This window comes from Panthera uncia, chromosome A2 (genome assembly GCF_023721935.1).
Source record: "Panthera uncia isolate 11264 chromosome A2, Puncia_PCG_1.0, whole genome shotgun sequence".
Lineage (NCBI taxonomy): Eukaryota > Metazoa > Chordata > Mammalia > Carnivora > Felidae > Panthera > Panthera uncia.
In genome coordinates, this window is record NC_064816.1 from 24658389 (window position 1) to 24683479 (window position 25091).

The 25091-nt window shown below is 38.4% G+C and overlaps 1 protein-coding gene across 3 annotated transcripts in view; it reads right to left on the reverse strand.

Moving 5' to 3' along the window:
* DENND6A (DENN domain containing 6A) overlaps nucleotides 1-23645 on the reverse strand; it is a 64910-nt gene extending 41265 nt beyond the window's left edge. For 2 of the 3 annotated variants that reach the window (XM_049640803.1, XM_049640802.1), the window contains exons 1-3: nucleotides 23328-23645; nucleotides 9379-9417; nucleotides 9236-9278 (exon numbers count right to left, since the gene is read on the reverse strand). In XM_049640803.1, the coding sequence (XP_049496760.1) occupies nucleotides 9236-9278; nucleotides 9379-9417; nucleotides 23328-23564 (319 nt within the window). In that variant the 5' untranslated portion in view covers nucleotides 23565-23645. Of the gene's footprint in view, nucleotides 1-9235; nucleotides 9279-9378; nucleotides 9418-12483; nucleotides 12564-19949 lie in introns of all 3 variants that reach the window. The other variant, XM_049640804.1, reaches the window with a different exon arrangement.
* Between the last annotated feature and the right edge of the window lie 1446 nt (nucleotides 23646-25091).

The window sequence follows — 25091 nt, forward strand, 5'->3', positions numbered from 1 at the left end:
TATTGCACCATTATTTACAATAGGCAAATTATGGAAGCTGTCCAAAGGTCCATCGATAGATGAGTGGATAATATATACACAATATATATACACACAATGGATTATTATTCAGCCATAAAAAAGAATGAAATTTTGCCACATGCAACAACAAAAATGGATCTAGAGAGTGCAATGCTAAGTGAAAAAAGTCAGAGAAAGACAAATACCACATGACTTCACTCACATGTGGAATTTAAAAAGCAAAACAAAGGAAAAAGAGAAACACAAACCAAGAAATAGACTCAACGATAGAGAACAAACTGATGGTTGCCAGTGGGGGGTGGGTGAAATAGGTGATAGGGATTAAAAGAGTGAACTTGTGATGAGCACTGAGTAACGTATAGAATTGTTTAATCACTATATTGTACACCTGAAACTAATATAACACTGTATGTTAAAACATATTTAAAAAAAAAAAAGAAAATGCCACTAAGAAGTACACATTAATTTCTCTGATACACATAATAGGATAGAGCAGGAAAAGATAATGGATTTTAAGAAACAGATACGTAGCATCTGGAAAATGCAAAGAATGCTGAATTTTGTGAAAGGGAAGTAATGAAGCTCCCATAGCCTTAACTCCCTACCCATCCAGCTCCATTCTCAAATCATGGGCATGCTGTGAGAACTTTCCAGTAATCAGCTGCACCCACAAGCTGTACAGAATTGGTCAGGAAGACAGTTCACCAAGTCAAAAAGCTTTAGCCATGTTATCCTTGTCAACTGAGGTAAATGGTTCCTGTTTTATGTTTCAGAGGTCTGTCCCTTCACACACTGAAGATTACTAAAGAAATATCAACTCTTGGGGCACCTTGGGTGGCTCAGTCAGTTAAGCGTCTGACTCTTGATCTCAGCTCAGGTCTTGATTTCAGGGTCATGAGTTCAAGCCCGTGTGGGGCTCCACACCAGGCATGAAGCCTGAGAAAGAAAGGAAGAAAGGAAGAAATATCAACTCCTTATCTTGCTAGACCTGTGTTCCCCATTCTGACCTCATCATTATGATGAGAAAGGAGACATTACAGATTGACGATCAGATTTTTTGCATTTACTATGCAGAAAATGATACCTAGAAAGAGCAAGGAAATCCTGACACCCTACAACCTCATCAAAAATAAATCTCTACTGTTAGTACGAGCCATTCAGTTTGTCAGTGTAACAAGAGACTGCAGCTCTACACAAGCAACATAACAATTACATGTGAAAAACGGTTACATGAATGTGATTGTGGGGGAAAAGTTGGGACCTGAGGACAAAGGCACCACAATCAATGGAATCTAGTCCCAGGTCTGTCTATAATTAGTGTTCTAGAAGTCACTTAACCTAAGATTCTCAATTTCCTTGTCAACAAAAATGGTATCATAAGATACTCTCTAAAGTCACTTCTAGTGGCTATGTTCAATTATTCTAAAACTCCACAACTGACCTATAATTGTACTGAATTCCAAGCATCCTTTACCCAACATATTCACTAAGCTCTACAAAACTCCAAAAAGACCTAAAAGTTATGCTATTTGCACCACACCTTTCTGATTATTAACATTAAAAATGAGAAAACATTTTAATGGAAATCATTTTTTCCTTATATAAACCAAGGTATAGGGATTAACTTACACAAGTTTTAAGATCAAGTGACAGCTCTCCAAGGAAAATAAACCTTAATATGGGTTCTTGATCAAGAGCAACATAAACCCTTTCCTTTGATAAAATAGCAAGTATTAAGAAAGCAGCAGATTTGCTCAGTAAAACCCCACAGCTTTAAGGTAAGTTCCAGTTTAACTAATCAAGACCATGGTTACTAGCCTAGAAAACAGAACTAATAAACCAACACTCTTTAAACAAAGAAAATTGCTGTGACCTTTCCCCACCATCCTTTTCCAAATAACTAAGTTCTTACAACAGAAATCAAACACAATCCCAGGTCAAAATTATTTTCATTATATTTTGTCACTATTTTGGAAGTGATTTTTCCCTTTCAATATATGAGTTGAACACTACTATTTAATGAGTGCTTATCCTGTTCCAGGCACTGTTCTAAATGCTTTAGATATATTAACTCATTTGGTCTTCATGCTTCTCAGGTACATCCCATTATCATTCCTGTTTATGAAGAGGAAACCAAGGCATAAAAAGGTCATAAACACCCAATAAAATAAATCTCCTAAATGGCAGAGCAAGAATTTAAATCCAAGAAGTTTGACTCTGGAGCTGGTACTCCTGACCACTGCATCATACTGGCTCTTTCAAGTCAAGACCTAAAAAACACTCCTATTGATATGAAATATCCAGAGTATATAAATCCATACAGGAAGTAGACAGGTGGTTGCCTAGGACTGGTGGGGGGTGAAGTAGGTGGAAGGGAAATGGAGAATGGAGTTTCTTTCTGGGGGACAAAAGTTTTCTAGAATTGATCGTGGTGATAGTTGCATAACTCTATGGATATACTAAAAATCATTGAATTATACACTTTATATGGGTGAATCATATCTCAATAAAACATTTTTAACGCGAATTTATTGCCAATTGGAGCAGAGATCAAAAGCTTCTTCACTCAAAAAAAAAGTCCTTCTTTGGGGCACCTGGGTAGCTCAGTCAGTTGAGCATCTGACTTTGGCTCAGGTCATGATCTCGTGGTCTGTGAGTTCGAGCCCCACTTTGGGCTCTGTGCTGACAGCTCAGTGCCTGGAGCCTGCTTCGGATTCTGTGTCTCCCTCTCTCTCTGTCCCTCCCCCGCTCATGCTCTGTCTCTCTCTCTCTGTCAAAAATTAATAAACATTAAAAAAAAAAAAGTCCTTCTGGGTGCCTGGCTGGTTCAGTCTGCACAGTATGCAACTCTTGATGCTGGGAGTTGGGAGTTCAAGCCGCATGTTGGGTTCAGAGGTTACTTAAATAAAAAAAAAAAAAGGTTAGAAAAAAAAGTCCTTCTGAAAAACACCCTTCAGATCACACTTCTTGAACTCACTGGTCTCTGTGCCACACAGTTCATTCAAGTAAGGAGCCGGTTCTTTCAGTCATGGCTCTTCCTACATAAATGTCACATGGAATACCAAGAAGAGCTTTCCCTCCATATGGTCAACTAATCTTCGACAAAGTAGGAAAGACTGTACAATGGAAAAAAGACGGTCTCTTCAACAAATGGTGTTGGGAAAATTGGATGGTGACATGCAGAAGAATGAAGCTGGACCACTTTCTTACACCACACACAAAAATAAATTCTAAATGGATGAAAGACCTAAATATGAGACAGGAAACCATCAAAATCCTAGAGGAGAACACAGGCTGAAACCTCTTTGACCTTGGCTGGAAGCAGCGTAATAGACACGTTGCAGAAGGCAAGGGAAACAAAAGGAAACATGAACTATTGGACTTCATTAAGATAAAAAGCTTCTGCCCAGCAAAGGAAACAATCAACAAAACTAAAAGGCAGCCTGCAGAAAAGATATTTGCAAATGACATATCTGATAAAGGATTAGTATCCAAAATCTATAAATAACATCAAACTCAACACCCCCCCCCAAAAAAAAACCCAGTTAAGAAATGGGCAGAAGACATGAATAGATAGTTTTCCATAGGAGACATCCAGATGGCTAACAGACACATGAAAAGGTGTTCAACATCACTCATTATCAGGGAAATACAAATCAAAACCATGATGAGATACCATCTCCCACCTGTCAGAATGGCTAAAATTAGCAACACAAGAAACAACAGGTGTTGGTGAGGAGGCAGAGAAAGGGGAACCCTACTGCACTGTTGGTGGGAATGCAAACTGGTGCAGCCACTCAGGAGAACAGTATAGAAATTCCTCAAGAAACTAAAAATAGAACTACCCTACAATCCAGCAATTGCACTATTAGGTATTTAGCCAAAGGATACAAAAATACAGATTTGCAGAGAGTCCAAATGTCCAACAACTGATGAATGGGGTAAGGAAGATGTGATACACACACACACACACACACACACACACACACACACTGGAATATTACTCAGCCATAAAAAAGAATGAAATCTTGCCATTTGCAATGAAATGAATGGAGCTAGAACGTATTATGCTAAGCAAAATAAGTCAACCAGAGAAAGACAAATACTATATGATTTCACTCATATGTGGAATTTAAGAAACAAAAGAGATGAACATATGGGAAGTTGGGGGAAGAAAAGAGAAGGAAACAAACCACAAGAGACTCTTAATGATAGAGAACAAAGTATGGGTAGATGGAGGGAAGTGGGTAGGAAATGGGCTACATGGGTGATGGGCACTAAGGAGGGCACTTGTGATAAGCACTGGGTGTTGTATGTAAGTGATGAATCACTGAATTCTACTCCTGAAACCAATATTGCACCATATTGTAACTAACTAAAATTTAAATGAAGAAAAAAAAATACCTGGAAAAAAAAAAAAGGACTCTCCTCCCATTTTAAATTCTCAAGGGCATAGACTATTTTCCAAGCCTCTTTCACATCTGCCAATCAAACCAAGACGGCAAAGCTAAACAGAGGAAACCTTCTTGTACCAAAAATATCACTTAAAGATTCGAGATAAAAGCTTAAATACTATTCCCACAGGGAACAGACAACTTTAAAGATTATTTCTATATTAGCACAAACACAGCTATAGAGTAGATCAGAATGCATAAGACTAAGATAAAACACGAGACTTCAAGAGCTAGGCTGGCTCTATGTAGTCACTCTCCCTGTGATTAAGAGTGGATGAGTTGGAGTTGCAGAGAAGCAGGACTTTAGACCAGAGCTTCTCAAAGTATAGTCCGCAGACTGATGCCAGTCCACAAACTCTTGTTACTAATCCATGACAAAATAAATATCCAACTTGAGAATAATTATTTAGAAAGTCTTACAGAAATCTGATACTGCCATAACAAATTTGGACTTTTATTTTGCATTTCTTTCATTTTTCTCCCGTTCATTTTTCTAAATATGCATTTAGATTGCATTTCATAAAAGCATGGTCCACAACAGATTGGAATTTTTTAAAAATCCAACTGGCCCTTCAATACAGATAGTGTGTGAAGTACTGCTCTCACCACTGGGAAGGGTAAAATACATGATGATGTCCCTGTTGTTTACAGAGAAGAAATCTGTTGAGACAAATACTGTCTGCATATCTAATCCATCCAGATCAAGAATTAATCTTTCCAACGGCACCTGGGTGGCTCAGTCGGTTAAGTGTCCCAACTCTTGATTTCCGGCTCAGGTCACAATCTCATGATTGTGAGACAGAATCCTGCATCTGCTGGTGCTGCTGTCTCCCTCTCTCTCTGCCCCTCCCCTGCTCTCTCTCTCTCTCTCTCTCTCAAAAATAAACATTAAGAAAAAAAAAGAATTAATCTTTCCCTTGGATTCATCCTTATTTGAAACTTCCTCTACTGGGGCGCCTGGGTGGCTCAGTCGGTTAAGCGTCCGACTTCAGCTCAGGTCACGATCTCACGGTCCGTGAGTTCGAGCCCCGCGTCGGGCTCTGGGCTGATGGCTCAGAGCCTGGAGCCTGCTTCCGATTCTGTGTCTCCCTCTCTCTCTGCCCCTCCCCTGTTCATGCTCTATCTCTCTCTGTCTCAAAAATAAATAAACGTTAAAAAAAAATTAAAAAAAAAAAAAAAAAGAAACTTCCTCTACTAATACTGAATTTTCATTCTGGACATATTTAAAATATAGTGATTATAGTCCTTGGGTACCCATCATAGCTTAAGCCTCAGAAACACCTACATACAGATGATATTAATGGTAATCAACACAGAGAAAAAAAATCTGACAAATATTTATGAGAGAGAAGGCACACTTTAAATTTAGGCTCCTAAAGATAAAAGTCACTCAAATGGAACAAAAGAAACTGAAACCTAAAAACAAACTAAACAAAAAATCTTCTTCTAAAGTCACAGGATCTAAGGTATGTGTGGCTGTTAACTAACTTGGATTTAAATTTTATTATTATTAAATATAATTTATTGTCAAATTGGTTTCCATACAACACCCAGTGCTCATCCCCACAGGTGCCCTCCTCAATGCCCATCACCCACTTCCCCTCTCCCCCAGCCCTGACCAACCCTCAGTTTGTTCTCAGTATTTAAGAGTCTCTTATGGTTTGCCTCCCTCCCTCCCACTCTGTAACTTTTTTTTCCCCCTTCCCCTCACTCATGGTCTTTTGTTAAGTTTCTCAGGATCCACCTATGAGTGAAAACATACAGTATCTGTCTATCTCTGCCAGCCTTATTTCACTTAGCATAATACCCTGCAGTTCCATCCACATTGCTACAAATGGCCAGATTTCATTCTTTCTCATTGCCAAGTAGTATTCCATTGTATATATAAACTACATCTTCTTTAACTTGGATTTAAATTTTATAAATAAATAAATAAATCCAAGATGCTACCACTGAGCTTTTATATAAATTAATTTATTATTATAAATTAATAATATTATAAATTAATAATAAATTTATAAATTAATAAATATATATTTATATATTTATATTATCTATTTATATATTATATAAAATTATAAAAATATGTATAATATATATTATATACTTATATATTATATAAAATTATAAGAATATATATGTATTTTATATATAACATATATATTTATGATGAATATATATAAATTAATAAATTAAAAGTAAAAATAAATTATAAATAATTAATTTATTTATATAAATATAAATTATATTTAATATAATTAAAAAATAAATAAATGTATTAATATTGTCAAAAAATAAGGTATGTATGGATAGCAGCTGGAGGAAGTGGAGGAATGGCAAATCATTCCTTTGGGAATCCCAAAAGCACTCTTCTTTACCTATACACTCTTGATTCTGAATCTTGTTTCACTGTTTTTATTTTTTTTTCTTTGATATTTATTTATTTATTTAATATATGAAATTTACTGTCAAATTGGTTTCCATACAACACCCAGTGCTCATCCCAAAAGGTGCCCTCCTCAATATTGTTTCACTGTTTTTAAGTGTGCACGATGGAAACAAAACTTAGATTATGATTCTTTCCTAAAGACTGTTCTACTGTGCCTGGATTTCCTTCCAAAACAAGAAAAGCTATTTTGAGAAAAATTCAAATCCATTTCAAAGTTAGCACAGCAATCCCAACTTGCATTTCATAAACATATAAGTGAAACAAATTGTTTGGATAATCACAACTAAGAATAGAACTCTCAAATACATAAAAACTCACAGCCTATTGCTATCTAGATTAATACTCATCTCTTAGGATGACAAGGTGTCACCTTTTAAGACCTTTTGTCAATTTCACTTCTAAGTATCAACCGTACTTTAACGTTTTATTTATTTTTGAGACAGAGAGAGACAAAGCATGAACGGGGGAGGGGCAGAGAGAGAGGGAGACACAGAATCAGAAGCAGGCTCCAGGCTCTGAGCCATCAGCCCAGAGCCCGACGCGGGGCTCGAACTCACGGACCGCGAGATCGTGACCTGAGCTGAAGTCGGACGTTTAACCGACTGAGCCACCCAGGCGCCCCTCAACCGTACTTTAAATAAAACAAACCCTACTTCATTTGATGTGCAGCTTTTAAAAAAGGCATTACAAAACACCTGTAGGTCACTCAAGTGACTAAAATACTGAACAAATTCTGATTTACATTTGAGTTTAACTTCTAACAAGACAGGGATACATGGAGTGACTGACTAAAAGAAAAACTATAATAAAAACTAAAAATAAAAAAGGCTATCCAAATTATCTTCTTAGCCTTGAAACTCATGCAGAAAGGTGAAAAAGAGAGCCATGAAAACCAGCTATAATCTCAAAAAGAAGAGTGTGCAGTGTAATGCACCAGGACTCCAATAACAACAAGTCAGTTTATCCTGTAATGCAGCTTACCCTGAGACCTGGAAGTCCAATCCAACACTCACTACATTCAGAACTGCATGTGTAGACTTTGTAAGGAAAATATTAACTGAAATGAGGAAAAATCCTATAAGACCCCTCTATCATTTATTTCATTAATGGACAAACATACTAAGAAATTCCAATAATTCCAAGTTAGAACAAAAGTCCTACTGGGATTTCTCAAAAGCATTTTCTTTTAACCAAGATACCATTTCTTTTTTATACAATTCATGAAGGCTGACTTGCAAATGTATAGAAAAGAACTCTGGAAACATTTACAAGGAAAGGAGAAAATGCTTTTACAAATTAAAATGTCAAATCTCCCAAATCAGATTAACTAAACTAAATTAAAAGGATATTAGAAGTAACCACTAAAGGAAAGGGAATAATGGAGTGCCTTTGCTTCATAGGGTTCTAACTGTGTGTGGTCTAAGATGTTGAATGTTCTGGTCACTACAAGTCTGAAAAGCTGTTTTGAAAGTGAAACAAAAGAGGCAACCTGAAAAATTTCAACAATTAGGACCACACAAAGGGAAAGTTTGAAAGAGACCAGAAAAACCAAATTTAATAATAATAGCAAACACTTACATAGTGTTTACTATACACCAGGCACTATTCCAAGTCTTTACATATATTAACTCACACAAACTATTACAAGTAATTGATGGCCATGCTTCATAACCAGATTCACTCTATTGTATTTTTTTTTTAAGTCACTGCTTTTACAGTTCTTGGTAAGCTTTCAAATCCCAAACTGAAAGTAAACTACTTACTATAAATCCCCAAACATACCAACGTTGCTGGTTTTCACTCTTTTCACTATCTCAACAGTTTATTGCTCCTTGATGTTTTACCTCATTACAACATAACAGTTATTTTATTTTTTATAATTTTTTAAAAAAAATTTTTAATGCTTATTTATTTTCGAGACAGGGAGAGACAGAACATGAACGGGGGAGGGTCAGAGAGAGAGAGGAAGACACAGAATCCAAAACAGGCTCCAGGCTCTGAGCTGTCAGCACAGAGCCCGACGCGGGGCTCGAACTCACAGGCCGCGAGATCATGACCTGAGCTGAAGTCGGACGCCCAACCGACTAAGCCACCCAGGCGCTCCCATAACAGTTATTTTAACAATTGAACCAACTAAAATCAAAAAAGACATGGCTGGCATCGCAAAACTAAGAATCACAATCACTGACTTGCTAGGCTGAAACTGAGTTTGCATTCTAAAATTCTATTTCAATCCATTTTCATATATTAAGAGTATAATCAATATTCTCAGTATAAAATTCAACAAAAACACCACATGAAAAATAGTTACCTGAATTTGAATCTGGAAAAGACAAATAGCAAATATTGGTTTTCTGAAAAAGAAAACAAAAGCTATATATGTTGATACACATACACCAATAAAAACAAACAGAAACACCACAGTAGACTATACAGAGCAACATTGTTACTTACTTCCTTATCAGTAAGTTTGGAATGTTGAGGATAAATTACCTGGAAGAAAAAGAATTAAATTTTGTTAGACAAATATATTGAGTGTATATTATAAACATTAGCAGGTACTTCTATTACTAGTTGGCTATGGTCAAATAGTTTTAAGACATAGTTCACCAGGGGCGCCTGGGTGGCTCAGTCGGTTAAGCGTCCAAACCTTGATTTTGGCTCAGGTCATGATCTCACGCTTCATGAGATCAAGCGTCTCACATCGGGCTCTGTGCTGAAAGTGCAAAGCCTGCTTGGGATTCTCTCTTGCCCTCTTTTTGCCCCTCTTCTGCTTGCTCTCACTCTCTCTCTCAAAATAAATAAATAAACATTAAAGAAATAGTTCACAAACTCCAATAATGAAACATGAAAGAAGCTTGGGAGAATTGAGTAGGATTTACACTAGGGAAAAAAAAAAAGTTCTGAGTCAAAGTTATCTCTAACAGATTGGTGAAGTCTTGGGTTATCAAGAATAATTTAGGGGCAACTGGATGGCTCAGTTGGTTAAGTGTCTGACTTCAGCTCAGGTCATGATGTCACAGTTCGTGAGTTCGAGCCCCGCGTCGGGTTCTGTGCTGACAGCTCGGAGCCTGGAGCCTGCTTTGGATTCTGTGTCTCCCTCTCCCTCTGCCCCTCCCATACTCATGCTCTGTCTCTCTCGCTCTCAAAAATAAATAAACATTAAAATTTTATTTTTAAAAAAAGAAGAATTTACCAACTGAATTACTAATAACTCAAAGCTTACTGAGTCTTTTCTTTGGAAGCCTAAAATCTAAAAAGAATTGGATCTATCAGCTGGTAACGACTTCAAGAAGTAATGATTTTCAATCAATTCCAAGAAGTACTGCAAATCACCAGATACCAAAGAAAAATGAAAGGAGAAAATAATAATCCATAGTTTAAGAAATCTCAAAGACCATCTCCCACCATAAAGTCTATCCTAATTTCCTTCAATCCCTTTAAATAATCATTGCATTTCTTAGGATAGGTCAGTTTAGTGTCTGCAGTGATCACAGCCACCTTCTGAGGGAAACTCCTGCCCTATAGCCACTGCAAAGCAAGCAAGAATAAGCCAAAACAGCTACTGTCAGAATAAGCACTAGTGAACACCAGATCCAAGAACAACTCTACAGGCCAGTCAATCAACTGCCTAGATGTGGCTGGGTGTGAAAATTCTGCCCAAAAGAACACCAGTGCTCAAGTGGGCCTATTCAGACTCTCTTGGGAATGTGAAGAGATGAGATTAGGAGCAGCAGGTTAGCTAGTGGCTGATAACAAAAAGAAGAGAAAACAACAGAGTAAATTATGTTAATGTTGGGCTGCTAATGTGGGGATCCAAGACTTCCCACTTCTGGAAGAATTCATGAATTCTTCCATTCCCCAGCTGCCGCCCAAAAGCCTAAAAATCTTCCATTTTCAGATAAAACATCCATTTCCAGATATCACATTATAAACCATATTAAAGTGATTTCACATATTTACTTCACTGATTTAGTTCTCACAATAACAGACAAGCCCAGTATCCCCACTGTAGATATAAGAAAACTAAGGTAAGAAAAAAGATGGGGAGAACCAGTATTACATGAGTATCTTCCAGAGTTTTTAATTTTCACAATAATTCTGTCAATTCTGCCTATCTTTACAGAAGAAGAGACAAGTTCATAGCAGTTAAAATAACTCTTCTAAAATTTACTTGTTTACTAAGTGCCAGAGGTAGGGGCTGAATTTAGGCCTGATTCCAAAGTACACAAGCCACCATTCTTCACTCCATGCCTAGAAGCGATCGTTGTATGAATCACAGCCCTCTTTCCCCCCTAGCAAGAATGTGGCATATAATCCTTCTCAATCCAGGGTTAAGGGAAGGGTCTAGAGAGCTGGTATACAACATGAAAACCACGCACCATTCCTGGATAGAGAATGATACCAAAGCCAATATTTCTCTCTACATACTCTGCTTTGTATCCCACATTTTGACCAATCTGATTTAACCCCTGTCTCCATAATTCATGAAGGCAAGAATCTGGTCTGTTTTGTTCACAACTCTATCTTTACACCTAGAACAGTCTCTGCTGCATAGTAAACACTAAAAATATATTTCTTCAACCAGTGGATATACCTTCAAATTAGTTCCATCCAACAACCTAGTATTTAATTTGTACTTCTTTTTTATGCATACATACATCTCCCTTGCTTAACCCTGAAACCATTTTGCTCGTTACTTTTAAAGCAGAAATGGCAAACTTATAACCAAGTTAGCCCTATTTTATGAAAATCTCATTACATATAAATTATACCAGAGTTATCATACTGGTAAATTTAGTGGTCCATAATAGCTTTATCTTAGACTTTAAACTCAGTTTTATGTGAGTGCCCTTCAGATTTTTATTTCCTGCAATTAAAATATAAATGCAAAAGCAAATATACATAGTGGTTTCTTAGGACTTTGGTTTCCTATGGTTTAAAACACCATCATGACAATATAGAAAAAATTTTGGTATGTTTTACCCATACATATGAGTACCTTAAATATACATGTGTGTATATATCTCTGTGTGTGTATGTGTATTTCAGGGGCTTATGTATGCTATATATATTTAAGTAAACTAAAAAGATGTAAGAACTACATAAACTATCAAGTATACCTTTTAAAAACTCTGACTGTACTAGTCAAATATTCTAGAATTTCATTTTAATGTATTCTGTTACGACTACCCAGTGTTAGATCATATTGGAATAGATATGATATTCAAAAAAAATAATGCATGTTTATATGCTATAGGTTTCCAATGTCTACTATGTACTTAAGATCAAAATATAGAAAAAAAATTTAATTTTAAAACCTCAATTAAACTCCATAAAAATCAAGAAAAGTAACCATTGCCAAGTATCTCAAACTGCCACAGTTTGAGTATCTCAAACTAATTGCCACAGTTACTAGATTATCCTTGTACATACTTTATCTTGTAAAAAAAAAAAAAAAAAAAAAAAAGTATAAATATAAGCTTGGGCAATCAATGTTAGTCAGTTAGCTCCTGATAACTATACAGGCATTAATCAACTGTGGATTGGCCCCAGTACCTGGAGACGCCTCTCTCTTGAAGTTTCCTCTCTCCACAGCTCAAGTCCAGGCATCTCTGTCCCCCAGGCCACTGGCATTCCTGGGAGGCATCAAAGGGGGACAGAGAGCATCAGCTAATGTCACCCTGGTTCTGTTACCTATGTTAAGATCTTCCATGTTATAAGAAATAAGGGAGAGGTGGCCAGGTAATAAGCCAAGAAAAACATAAATTTTATTTGATATAATTACTAAGGCCTAAAAATGATGGTATAGCATAAATATTTCACATCATGATGTAATAGGAAAAATGCACCCCAGAAAAAATATTAATATATATACTGGAAAATAGTATTACAAAATGTTTTAAATCAGGTTATTCTCATTAAAGGTATATCTATCTGCCACTTGCCCCTGCACACCCTAATGGGGATGACATTCCCATTTCAGTGTGGGAGTAATTATGGTCCCAGGAGAAAGAAAATTAGGAACACCAGTTAACTTATTGCTAGTAACACTTGGACATGGGAAAAATTCATGCCTGCCATGAATCTCAGTGATCTGTGAACAGGCGTCTGCCTGTTGCCATGTCACTCAGTATCTATCTCCATTTCACAATCCTACCTAGCATCTCAGGCCTGGTAGAGATTACATCCTAGGCCATCCCAGGCCTGCCTTGACCTCCTACATAAACATTAATTCACATACAAACATCACCAAAACCTTAAAAAGAGGATCAATTCTAAACTCAGTAAGAGTTATGTCTTCAGGGGCACCTGGGTGGCTCAGTTGGTTGAGTGTCCGACTTTGGCTCAGGTCATGACCTCACGGTTTGTGGGTTCAAGCCCCGCATTGGGCTCTGTGCTGACAGCTCAGAGCCTGGAGCCTGCTTCAGATTCTGTGTCTCCCTCTCTCTCTGCCCCTCCCCTGCTCATGCTCTTTGTCTCTCTGTCAAAAATAAATAAACATTAAAAAAAAAAAAAGTTATGTCTTCAGAGGCACCTGACCGGCTCGGATGGTGGAGCATGTAACTCTTGATCTCGGGGTTGTAAGTATGAGACCCGCGTTGGGTGCAGAGATTATGTAAAATAAAATCTTTAAAAAAAATTATGTCTTCAATATTAGACAATAACATTTATTCAAAACCGAAACGGAAACTGCTTACAAGCAAAAAACAAGTCTACCTTTTTCATGTAATTTTTAAAAACTGGCTGGAAAATAGTTTAAGATCTATTAAACACTATATAATGTCTCCTTTAAAAGGCCTTTTAATGTGAAAAAATAAAGCAATGACACCTCAGCAGCAGTGAGTACACCTAACACCGAGATGTTGATTGTTAAATACTGTTCTGCAATAAAAAAGAATCAGGGCTTCTGAGGGAGGTAGCTGATTACAGGGCTAGCACAGGAAAAACGCAAGATGAGCATGGGGCATCTTGTGATGCCAGAAAGGAAGTGCTCAAAAGGAGGGTGGGGGTGGGGGGGGGGCATGTCTAAAGGACATAGGAGCCAACCTAAAAAGGCACCAATGTTCAAATTTGTAATGATTTGGTTAATAAAGTAAATAATGATAGTACTAGATTATAACCCAAATAATAAGTATCCTTGAGTTCCCATTGATATAGATAGGTGGATGGATGAGCAAGAAGGGACAACTTTTCCTTATAAAAGAATTCTAACTAATAAATACAAAAGGAGTGAGGAAAATGAAAAATCACTATTAGAACACCAGAATAATTGCTGCAGGTAAGATACACTTATGGATGCTAAATTAGCAGGCAAAGTATGGAAAACAAGATACTGCACAGTCTCAGTCTCTAACAAAATAAACACTTACTTATTAATTACAAAGAGAAAAATAGTAACTTTATAGTGTATTAGCCTGGGAGACATCATCTTAACCAAGTGATCAAGGTTTAAATCACCAATAATGCGACATTTTAATTTTAACATCCTGTACTCCCTAATACGATGTACTGAGAAGGACGCGTCATATCTGGGGTATTCTTCCCAGTAATTCATAACCTCAGGCTAATTATGATAACACACCAGAAAAAACAAAATTGAAAGGCATACTACAAAATATATGAACAGTATTCTTCCAAAGTATCAAGGACATGAAATACAAGAAAAGATTGAGGAACTTCCACAGATTGAAGAGGACTATGGAGATATGATATCTACATGCAACGTAGAAACTGGATTGGATCTTGAAACAGAAAAAGCACATTAGTAGAAAAACTGGTGAATCCCAATAAACTCTGTGGTCTAGTAAATAGTATCATACCAATATCTATTCTTGTTTTGGATTATTGTACTATGTTTATGTAAAATGTTAACTTTTGACAAAGCTAAATGAATGACTTTTCTAACTATGTAAGCCAAAAAATGTATCAAAATAAGGTTAAAAAAGTAACATCTCTACTTCATATCATATATAAAAAGTAACCCAAAGTGGACTAAAGACCTAAGTGTAAAAGTTAAAACTACAAGTTTTTTTTTTTAATGTTTATTTATTTTGAAAGTTCACAGGAGTGGGGGAGTGGCACAGAGGAGGAGAGAATCCAAAGCAGGCTCCACACCTTCAGCTCAATGACATGGGGCTTGATCTAACAAACCATGAGATTATGACCTGAGCTGAAACCAAGAGTCAGATGCTTAACCGACTGAGCCACCCAAGCACCCAAAAACTACAAAAGTCTTAGAAGAACACATAGGAATAAATCTTTATGACTGTGCATTAGCCAATGGTTTCTCAGATATAACAAAAGCATAAGCAACCAAAGAAACATAAAGTGGACTTCATCAAAATTTAAAACTTTTGTGCTTCAGGGCACCTGGGTGGCTCAGTCAGTTAAGCATTTGATTTTGGCTCAGGTCACAATTTCACAGTCATGAGACTGAGCCCTATAATGGGCTCCGTGCTGGGCGTGGAGCCTGCTTAAGATTCTTTCTTTCAATCTCTCCCTCTGCCCCTCCCTCTCTCACATGCATGTGCTCTCTCTAAATGAATGAATGAATGAATGAATGAATGAATAAAAATAGAGAACTAAAACATAAAAAACAAAACAAAAACTAAAAAACTTTTGTGCTTCAAAGAACACTACCAAGAAAGTGAAGACAACCCACAAAACGGAAGGAACTACTTGCAAACATGTATCTGATAAGGATCTAATATACAGACTGTATAAAGAATTCTTACAATTCAACAAAAAAGTCAAATAACCCAATTTTTTAAATGGATAAAGGATCTAATTAGACATTTCTCCAAAAAGATATACAAATGGCCAATAAGCACATAAAAGGCCACTCGACACCGTTAGTCATCAGGGAAATGCAAATAAAATTAAAATAAGATACCACCTCAAATCCACTAGGATGGCTGTAATCACAGACAGACAGTAACAAGTGCTTACAAGATATGGAGAAATTAGAACCCTCACACATTACTAATGGAAATGTGAAAATACAGTCACCCTGGAAAACAGTTTAGTAGTTTCTCAAAAAAAGTAAACATAGAGAGTTACTTTATGACACAACAATTTCACTTCACTCTAAGACAAGTGAAAGCATATGTTCATACAAAAACTTACAAGTGAATATTCATAGCAGCATTATTTATAATAGCCAAAACTGGAAAAAAATCCAAATTTCCATTGAATGATGAATGGATAAACCAAATGTTATATTTCCATATACTGATATAAAATTCAAAAAATGATAGAAAATTCAGCCATAAAAGGAATGAAATACTGATATATGCTACAACATGGATGAACCTTGAAAAAATTATACTAAGTGAAAGAAGCCAGACAAAAAAATGCCATAGGTTGTGATTCCATGCATATGAAATGTACAGAATAGGAGAATCCAGAGAGACAGAAAGTAGATTAGTGGTTGCCAGGGTCTGGAGCAGGGTGGGGGGAGCGGCAATAGATCATGACTGAAAGAGGACATAAGGGAAATTTCTGGGGCAGTGATAATATTTCTATTTCTTGATCTCTATGGTAGTGAATGGTATGCTCACTTAATGTAAATTCACAGAACTTAGGATTTATATGCTTTCCTACATGTATGTTATACTGCAATAAAAAATGTTTACTTATTTTAAAAAGTAGAAAAAATGGCCTGACATCACAGTATCAAAACAGGATGGACCTAAGTCTAAGATTCCAGCTCATTCAAGACCTAAACTATGTTACTGGGAATGTGATCAGTTTGCCCATGGAATAGACAGTGAAGCATTTCTCTCTAATAAGAGTAAAGTTAGATACAATTGTTCATGTTTCACATCATTCATCACCAAGTACTTGTGAATGGACTAGATGGCATGGGAACATCCCAGATAATCTCCATATTGAAATTCTACAATTTCATAACAGAACCAGAGCTTAGTAACACTGAAGAAGCCTCTGTAAAATCTCGGAGCCTAAGCTCAGGAGGCCACTAAAGCTCTAACTCTCAAACCAGAGACCTACATCAAGCTACTATGAAGTGCTACAAGTTCACAAGGAAATGTACAGGCCATTATTGGTACCTGAAAACCATCCTATTATAACCCTCACTGTTTAATGGCCTACTATCCATGATACACTGTAAGCAAGTTGAGGGAGGGTTGATCAAGGTTTTATCTCCAGAACACAATGGTGTCTGGATGTGGTAGTTGCCCAATATCTGATGAATAGACAGTTCAATGAGACGGTCCAGCAACATACAATTAAATGTAACACCCATTTTTATTAAAACAGTAAACTTGCTGAGGATCAAATACTGAGGTTATGGAACACCCAGTTTAAGAGGGAAAGAAAGGAAACAACCCTTCACACAACTGCCTTTCACTCTTCTCACAAAAATAAACAAGAAACTTTGCTAGGATAAAGTAAACTATGGTGACTACTTCTGGCTCCACCTTGCTAAGGCATAAAGGGGAATAACTCAAAAAAGCAGAAGTGAAAAAGAAAGGGGAGTCAATTCTTTCACTGCTTTAAAAAAAAAATGACATAGAAGTTTGCCTTCACTCCAGAGCAGAGCTTTATCTTCAATGTGTTTTTTTAAAAATTTGGTGCAGGGGGCACCTGGGTGGCTCAGTCGGCTGAGCGTCCAACTTCAGCTCAGGTCATGATCTCGTGGTTTGTGAGTTCGAGAGTTCAAGCCTCACATCAGGTTTGCTGCTATCAGTGCAGAGCCCACTTCAGATCTTTTGTCCCCCTCTCTCTGACCCACCCCTATTTGCGCTCTCTCAAAAGTAAATAAACATTTTTTTTAATCTTTAAAAAAAGACTGGGGTTCCTGGGTGGCTGAGTCAGTTGAGCAATTAACTCTTGATTTCAGCTCAGGTCATGATCTCACAGTTCATGAATTGAAGCCGCGCACTGGGCTCTGGACTGATGGTGCAGAGCCTTCTTGGGATTCTGTCTCTCCTCTCTGCCCCTTCCCGGCTTGTGCTCCCATGCATGCATGCACTCTCTCTCTCTCTCTCAAAATAATAAACTTAATTTACAAAATTAAAAAAAAAAAAAAAAGAGTTGCATGCTCTTCAGCTAAGCCAGCCTGGTGCCCCCCTACAAAGTGCTTAAAATACTTGTGATACACATCCAAAACCATGAGGTTTTCTTTTTTAAATCAATTTAAGGCAAAATAAGAGGTGTGAAAGAACAGCCAAAAATAGTCCTACACTGATTATTGAATATGCAAGGACACTAACTATAAAAAGGGATCAACATTTGGGCATGCATTAAATGACAGGCATTAATTCTTACATGCATTATCTCTCTTCGTATTTCCAACAACACTCTTGGATATTATTTTTCCACTTAAATTGAAGAAACTGGCCAAAAATCAGCAACTAGCAGATGTTCAAAACCCCAAAGCTTGTGCTCTTTTCACTAGTTTAAAATTGTCCAAAGAGTTCATAGGTAAAGACTTCAAGAGGGGAAAACCACCAAGGATACCTCAATTCTTATAAAATCAGAAACTAGAGAGCTTGAGGAAGTGACTTCAAATTATAGAAATGCAACTTCCTAGGACATTCTAGAAGTTCACATGATTTAAAGGCTCTCAAAAATGCAAAACATCTCTAAGATGTATGTACAGGCAATACGTAGCTTTCTACAGTGTGAAGAAAAAAGAAACTATTAAATATCCAAATTAAGGAAAATGGTTAAATAAATTATGGTTCATAAAATTGTATTTATGAAGAGTCTTTAATGATCTGGCAAATCATTTATGAGAATGTTTATCAATAAAAGCAGACTCTTGCAGTAGACCTGTTTGGGGGACTGCTGTCCAGCCCATGCTTTGGAAATTGTCCCCTCCTCCTTTTACAAGGGTGAGCCTAAGTGGTCACTGTTGTTACAGAAACCCTGTCTCCTAACACAGCTGACTGAACAAAAGGGAGCATCTGACCCATGCTGAGCCAATCAGATACTCCGTATTTATATTAAGCTTCAGTCTGGTTCCAGAATACAAAAGTAAAGTTTGGCCAAAATCAGAACTACAATAGTCCAAAGTCAAGAGAAATGGGGGAGCAGAAACTGAGACCCTTGCAGGAGAAACCAGCCTCAGTACGGAAAAGGGAACAGAATTGCAAAGAGAAGCAGAGACAAAAGACCACACAGCTCCCAAGAAACAAAGACAAAAAAGCCTAGGGCTTTCCAGATCCCAGGAGGTTCGTTCCCCTTCCAGCAACTGGGTTCCAAGAGACTCCTTACAATCATTTTTCTTAAACTTTTTTGAGAGAGTTTCTGTTCCTAACAAATTAATTCTTGACAGATATGAAATTATGTAAAGAAGAAAAAGCATTAACAAAAATGTCAAATATTAATAGTACTTGTTTCTCAATATAATTACGAGTGATGCTTCTAGTGTTCATAATTTTCTTTCTTGCCAAGTTTTCAACAATGAGCATATTATTACTCAATCAGGGAAAAATTCTGAATAAATGAGGCAATTCTGGATTCAGATAATTAAGGCTTTACTACATAATCAGGTAATTTCAGAGCTAGAAGTGATATAAAGTATATAAAACCCAGAGGATTTCAAACCTTGTTCCAGAGGACACTGGGATTCTGTGGTGATGTTTCAGGGCCACTTCAGGGGAAAAGGAAGAAGCTGAGCATACCTCCTATAGTCAACACATTTTACAGTCTCTTTCCAACTTAAAAGATACCCTTCCCTGTCCCCTTTACTTGAGAATAGGACCTAACAGACATTTTATGCAACATGGACCACTCCCCTAACCACACAGGTCTTCAGCTCATTGTTTGCCCCAAACCAGGCCTGAGTACATTCCTCTGGTGTGTCTCTTCATTAAAGTGGCTGAAAAGCACAACTTGTCCACCATAAAGATTATAGAAGCAGAGAATAGAAGTTTCAGGGAGCATTATCCCAAATATGGGATTTATGAACAAATCCCATAAAACAAGAGCATAAGACAGAGGCTTCCCAGTTCCAGGCTCAGCCATTTCATGAAGCCCCACTAGGTTTGTACCTTGGAGACGTTGGAAAATCTGTTGCCTTACAGCAAGTTCCTTTTCTGCTTGAGGTATAGCTTAGTTTCTGCTGTCTGCAACCAAATATACACAACATAGGCCCCATCTCAACCAAGTAAGCCACTGAGGTCCTATATTAGATTTTTATTTATACAGGGAAAAAAGTTTCCCTGCTTTAAAATAAAAGTACTGATTCTACTTCCTCAACTTCATATTACTACTGAGAAAATTAAGGCTCAAAGGCCTCATGTTTACAATCAAGTTAAGGATTCTCTCCATTGAAAATTAAAAAGGTTGGGGGGATACTTGGGTGGCTCAGTCAGTTAAGCATCAGACTCTTGCTTTCTGCTGAGGTCATCTCACAGTTTGTGAGATCAAGCCCTGTGTCAGGTTCTGCACTGTTGGCATGGAGCCTGCTTGGGATTCTCTCTCTCCCTCCCTCCCTCTCCCCCACTCTCTCTCTGAAAATAAATATTAAAAAAAAAAAAAAAAAAAGGATTTCAATACTTCCCAAATACACACTGACATAGGTCTGAGTCATAGGTACTGTTCCAAATGTTTCACCAACATTATCTAATTATCACAGCAATGCCATGATGCAGATTGTTAACAGAGAAGTGTAAGGCAAGCTAATATGCCCCAAATCACAGACTCAAACCTAGGCAGTCCAGCTCTGGAGTCTGAGTCCTTGATCGATGTCATATATGTTGTCTCTTTGTTAAGGATTTAAGCTTAACTAAGTGGCACTGTTTATGCATTTGTAAATGGTACTTTCTGTCATGGCACAACAGATTCTTAGTCTCTTTCAACTGTACAATTCAAAGATGGTGATGTCACAGGTTGCTTCTAGGACTAAGTTTTTACCTATTCTTTAATTTTTACCTACTCTTTAATTGATTTCCCTTTTGAGTCTTCATGGTTGTGCATCATAGGAATTAGGGCTGGAACTACTATATTCACTTCTCCAACATGATTCTACGTTCACTTTCTTGTCCTATTTTTGGCCTGGATATGGTCATAATACACAAGTGAACTACATTTCTCAACTATTTCATTATATTCATTACTAATTTGTGTTCCTTTTTCTTCTTTTAAAAGTGGCAAGGTGCAATATTCTACATTTCTTAGGAAAACAAAACAAAATTAAGTTGTGTTGCAATTCATTTAATGTATTTATCTTTCTTTGGATCCTTTATTAGAGAATCTTCCCCACCCTCATCCTATGCCTTCTAAAATCAGTGATTCTTGGGTAACCTGGATGGCTCAGTCAGTTAAGCGTCCAACTTTGGCTCTCATCATGATCTTGTGGTTCGTGAGTTTGAGCTCTGCGTCAGGCTCTGTGCCGACAACTCAAGAGCCTGGAGCCTGCTTCGGATTGTGTGCGTCTCTCTCTCCCTCCCACTCCCCCACTCGCACTGTCTCTCTCTCTCTCTCTGTCAAAAATAAATAAACATTAAAAACGTTTTTTTATAAAATGAGTGATTCTTAATCTGGGGACAATGAAATAGAAGATCCACAGATGACCCCCAGATAGTCCACAGAAGCATATACCTAATTTTGTATCAGTAAGCATTTTTGTAATGGAGTTCATATTTTTTTGAATTAAAAAAATTTTTTTAATGTTCATTTATTTTTGAGATAGAGACAGAGCATGAATGAGGGAGGGTCAGAGAGAGAGCAGAATCTGAAGCAGGCTCCAGGCTCCGAGCTGTCAGCACAGAGCCCGACATGGGGCTCGAACCCACAGACTGTGAGATCATGACCTGAGCTGAAGTCAGATGCTTAACCGACTGAGCCACCCAGGCGCCCCTGGAGTTCATATTTTTTAAAAGGTCCAGGATGCACAAAAAGAACCACTGACCTAAAGAAAACTCTGTTGAGTAGCATATCCCATTGGAAATGAAATTCAAAATAAGTCCTTTAATTCACATTTTTGTAGCACGTCAATTACGCTAAATGTTGCTTATTTGGTCAAAAAAAATCCTTAAAAATAATGTCCCAAATGACGAGAGTCCACAAGGATCTCATTTAGCTATTTTAAAATGCAATCAACTATAACAACCCAATCCTACACTTTCTGGTTAAATTGTATTTTGCTACACATACAACTTCAGGTTAACATGTCAATGTAAACAATAGATGACCTCTAAATCTCTGAAGTCTTTGGAAACTGTTGTTTCTGTCATAGTAAGATACAGAATTGCTCATGTATCCGCTCATTCTATCAACAAATATGTATGGAACACCACTATGTGCCAGTCATGGCATTTGGCCCTATCTCCTGCTGTGATTAATTCTTGGTTCCCCTCTAAATTGTAGTCTAAACCTACTAATACAGGTTGAAGCATTTGGTTCATATTTGGATGCCCAGCAACCAGCATAATGCCTAGATCTTAGCAGAAACTTAATGTGTGTATTGAACTGTGTAATGATAAAACAGAAGATAGGTTGAATACAAAAGCAGTAGCTTTGCTTTAAGAAAAACCTCTCTGGCCAATTTTCATAGCCAACTCATGCCACTAAAGTCTGAATGAGATGTTTTCTTAAAATCTGCCATCGTCACCAAAACAAACAGACAAAAATTTTCTAAACATACCTCCTTCTGATAACGTTTTCCTTGTACACAAAGACAAGCAATGTCTTATGCTACAAAAGGGATCCTAAACAATGTCAAGAATAAATAACACTGGAAGGCCTTTCAATAAGGTGACATATAAATGGAAAACTTGACAGATTCACAAGCAAAGGATTTTCCCTATGTTCATCTTGATAGTAGCTTTCAAGCCAACTGTTTCAGAAGCAACATCAAGAAAGAACAGTAAAGGGAAAAAAAAACACAAATAATAGAAATGAGGAACAAAAGGGGGAAATGGAGAAAATCCTGCTGAAATAAGCATTTCGGCTCAAGTTGGGTGGTCTAAAGTAACTATAAGTTACTGGAAATGACCGAAACGTCTAGGAGTCTAAAAAAAGTTGGCTGTGTGAGGTTTGGCTATTATAGTTCACCCTATGTCAGGGGCATTGTTCGTTTCTTCAAAAAGTCGCCAACATCCTGCCTGCAGCCTTCTCGGGGTGCCGCTACCCATTTTAGTCACTCCTGTGACACCGGGTTAAAAACACAAACAACAACGAACCTCGGCAAGTATTTAGGAGGGGCCTAGAAAGAACTTTTCACCCCTAGCCGCAGCCCACGATCCTCCCACGGGAACTGCCAATGGACCGCAGCCCGGCCGACCCGCGGAGGGACGGCCAGCCACGCCCGGATGCGCAGCGGCCGGGGTCCAGACCCGTCGGCCCGTGGGCCACACGCCCTGCTGGAGCCGCCCGGGCGCGGGAACCCGAACGAGGCGCGGGGGCAAGGTGCGGCCGGGCCTCACCTCCACGGCTTGGCCCAGCTCCAGGTCGAAGCCCACCACACACACGCAGTGCAACCAGGCCGAGAAGCCGTCCCAGCGCAGCAGGCCCCGGCCGCGGCCCTCATCTTCTTCATCGTCCTCCGGCGCGCCTCCCGACGCCAGCACGGCCGGCGCCCCGCGCTCCTCGGCCGCAGCCACGGCCTCGTCCAACGGCCCGCGGGAGCTGGGCCCCGAGGCTGCCAAGCCCCGCAGAGCCATCCGCCGCCCCCTTGCTGTTCGCGCCGCCTCCACTGCGGACCGCGCAGCAGAGCGCGCCCAGCCCCGCGCAGGCGCAGCCGCCGCTGCCGCAGCGGCGGAGGACGGGCTCGGCCGGGGCGGGGCCATGGCCCACGTGACCCTGGGAGCTGGGCTCGGAGCTGGTTCTCCCTTGCCACCGCGCAGACGTGGAGTCGTAGTGCTTAAGCTGGAATTGTGAATACCGCCCTGGCATTCTTGCCTTAAAGCTCTTCAAGAGTAGTTTATGAATCCTGACACTCTTCTTCGCAGTTCAACGATCTGGGGAGGAATTATGCTTGGTAGGACAAGGTTCATAACTATAAGGTATTATTAAAATTATTACACATAATGATTACGGTGGCTAACATTTACTGAACACTTACTCTGTGCCAGTTGATGTGCCAGCAAGTACTTTACAAACATTACTCCATTGAATCTTTACATCATGACTAGTAGGTAGACTTCATTATTTATTTCTTTTCACGAATAAGGAAATTGAGATTCTGAGAAGTTACATGACTAGACCAGCAAGTATTACTACAACTCAAATGCCGGCTTTCAGTTCGCTCTCTGCTCTCTCGCCTCCTGATTAAGAGATCTGTTCCCTTCACTTAACTGTTCCCTTCCACCAAGGTCCCACCCACCTTTCTTGGCCTGGTTGCCTGTGACTCATTCAACACTCACACAACATCTGCAGTGCTTTCTGAAACACCAGGTTGGCCTCCACAGCAACCTGTGGATCACTCTCTCTTAGCAAGGGTCTAGTCTCAGGCAGCTTTATTGTTGTTTAGATTTTATTTTTAAGTAATCTCTACACTGGACATGGGGCTCAAACTCACAACCCTGAGATCAAGAGTTGCATGCTTTAGGGACTGAGCCAGCCAGGCACCCCAAGCCGCTTTGCATCCCGTGCCAAGAAGGCACTTGATCTATTGAATTATTACTGATTATTGGCCCAGTAGGATACTACTGATTAGGATTTATTCAGCACCCTGAGTATAAACAGCATGGTGAAAGTAAATAGGAAGCACACAACAATACTCTAATAGAAAAATGAGTAAAAGACAATGGATAATAACTCACAACAAACATTTTTAAAAAACAACAACACGGTTTTCATGCTTTTACACACATTATCTCATCTGATCCTCCTAGCAACCCAAAAAGGCAGGTCTTATTATTATTCCCATTTTTCCGGTAAGGATTCTGAGGCTCCGTGAGATGATAATGATGTCACAGCCAATAATAGGTGGCAGAACAAAGATTTAAACCCAGATCTCTGACTCAGCCAAAGCTCCTAAGCATTTTGCTGCACTACCCAGTCAAATCTACCCTAGTTGACAAACATTGTTCTGTATACATTCTTATGATTTTTATTTGGAGTGTTAGCATCAATACTTCAAGGAAAGGGTCAATTATCATCAGACATCAATAGTGATGTTTGCTAAAGACTATTTTTAGGAAGTAAGATGAACTAGGGACAGCATTCAAGTTAAAAGCCAAATTTGT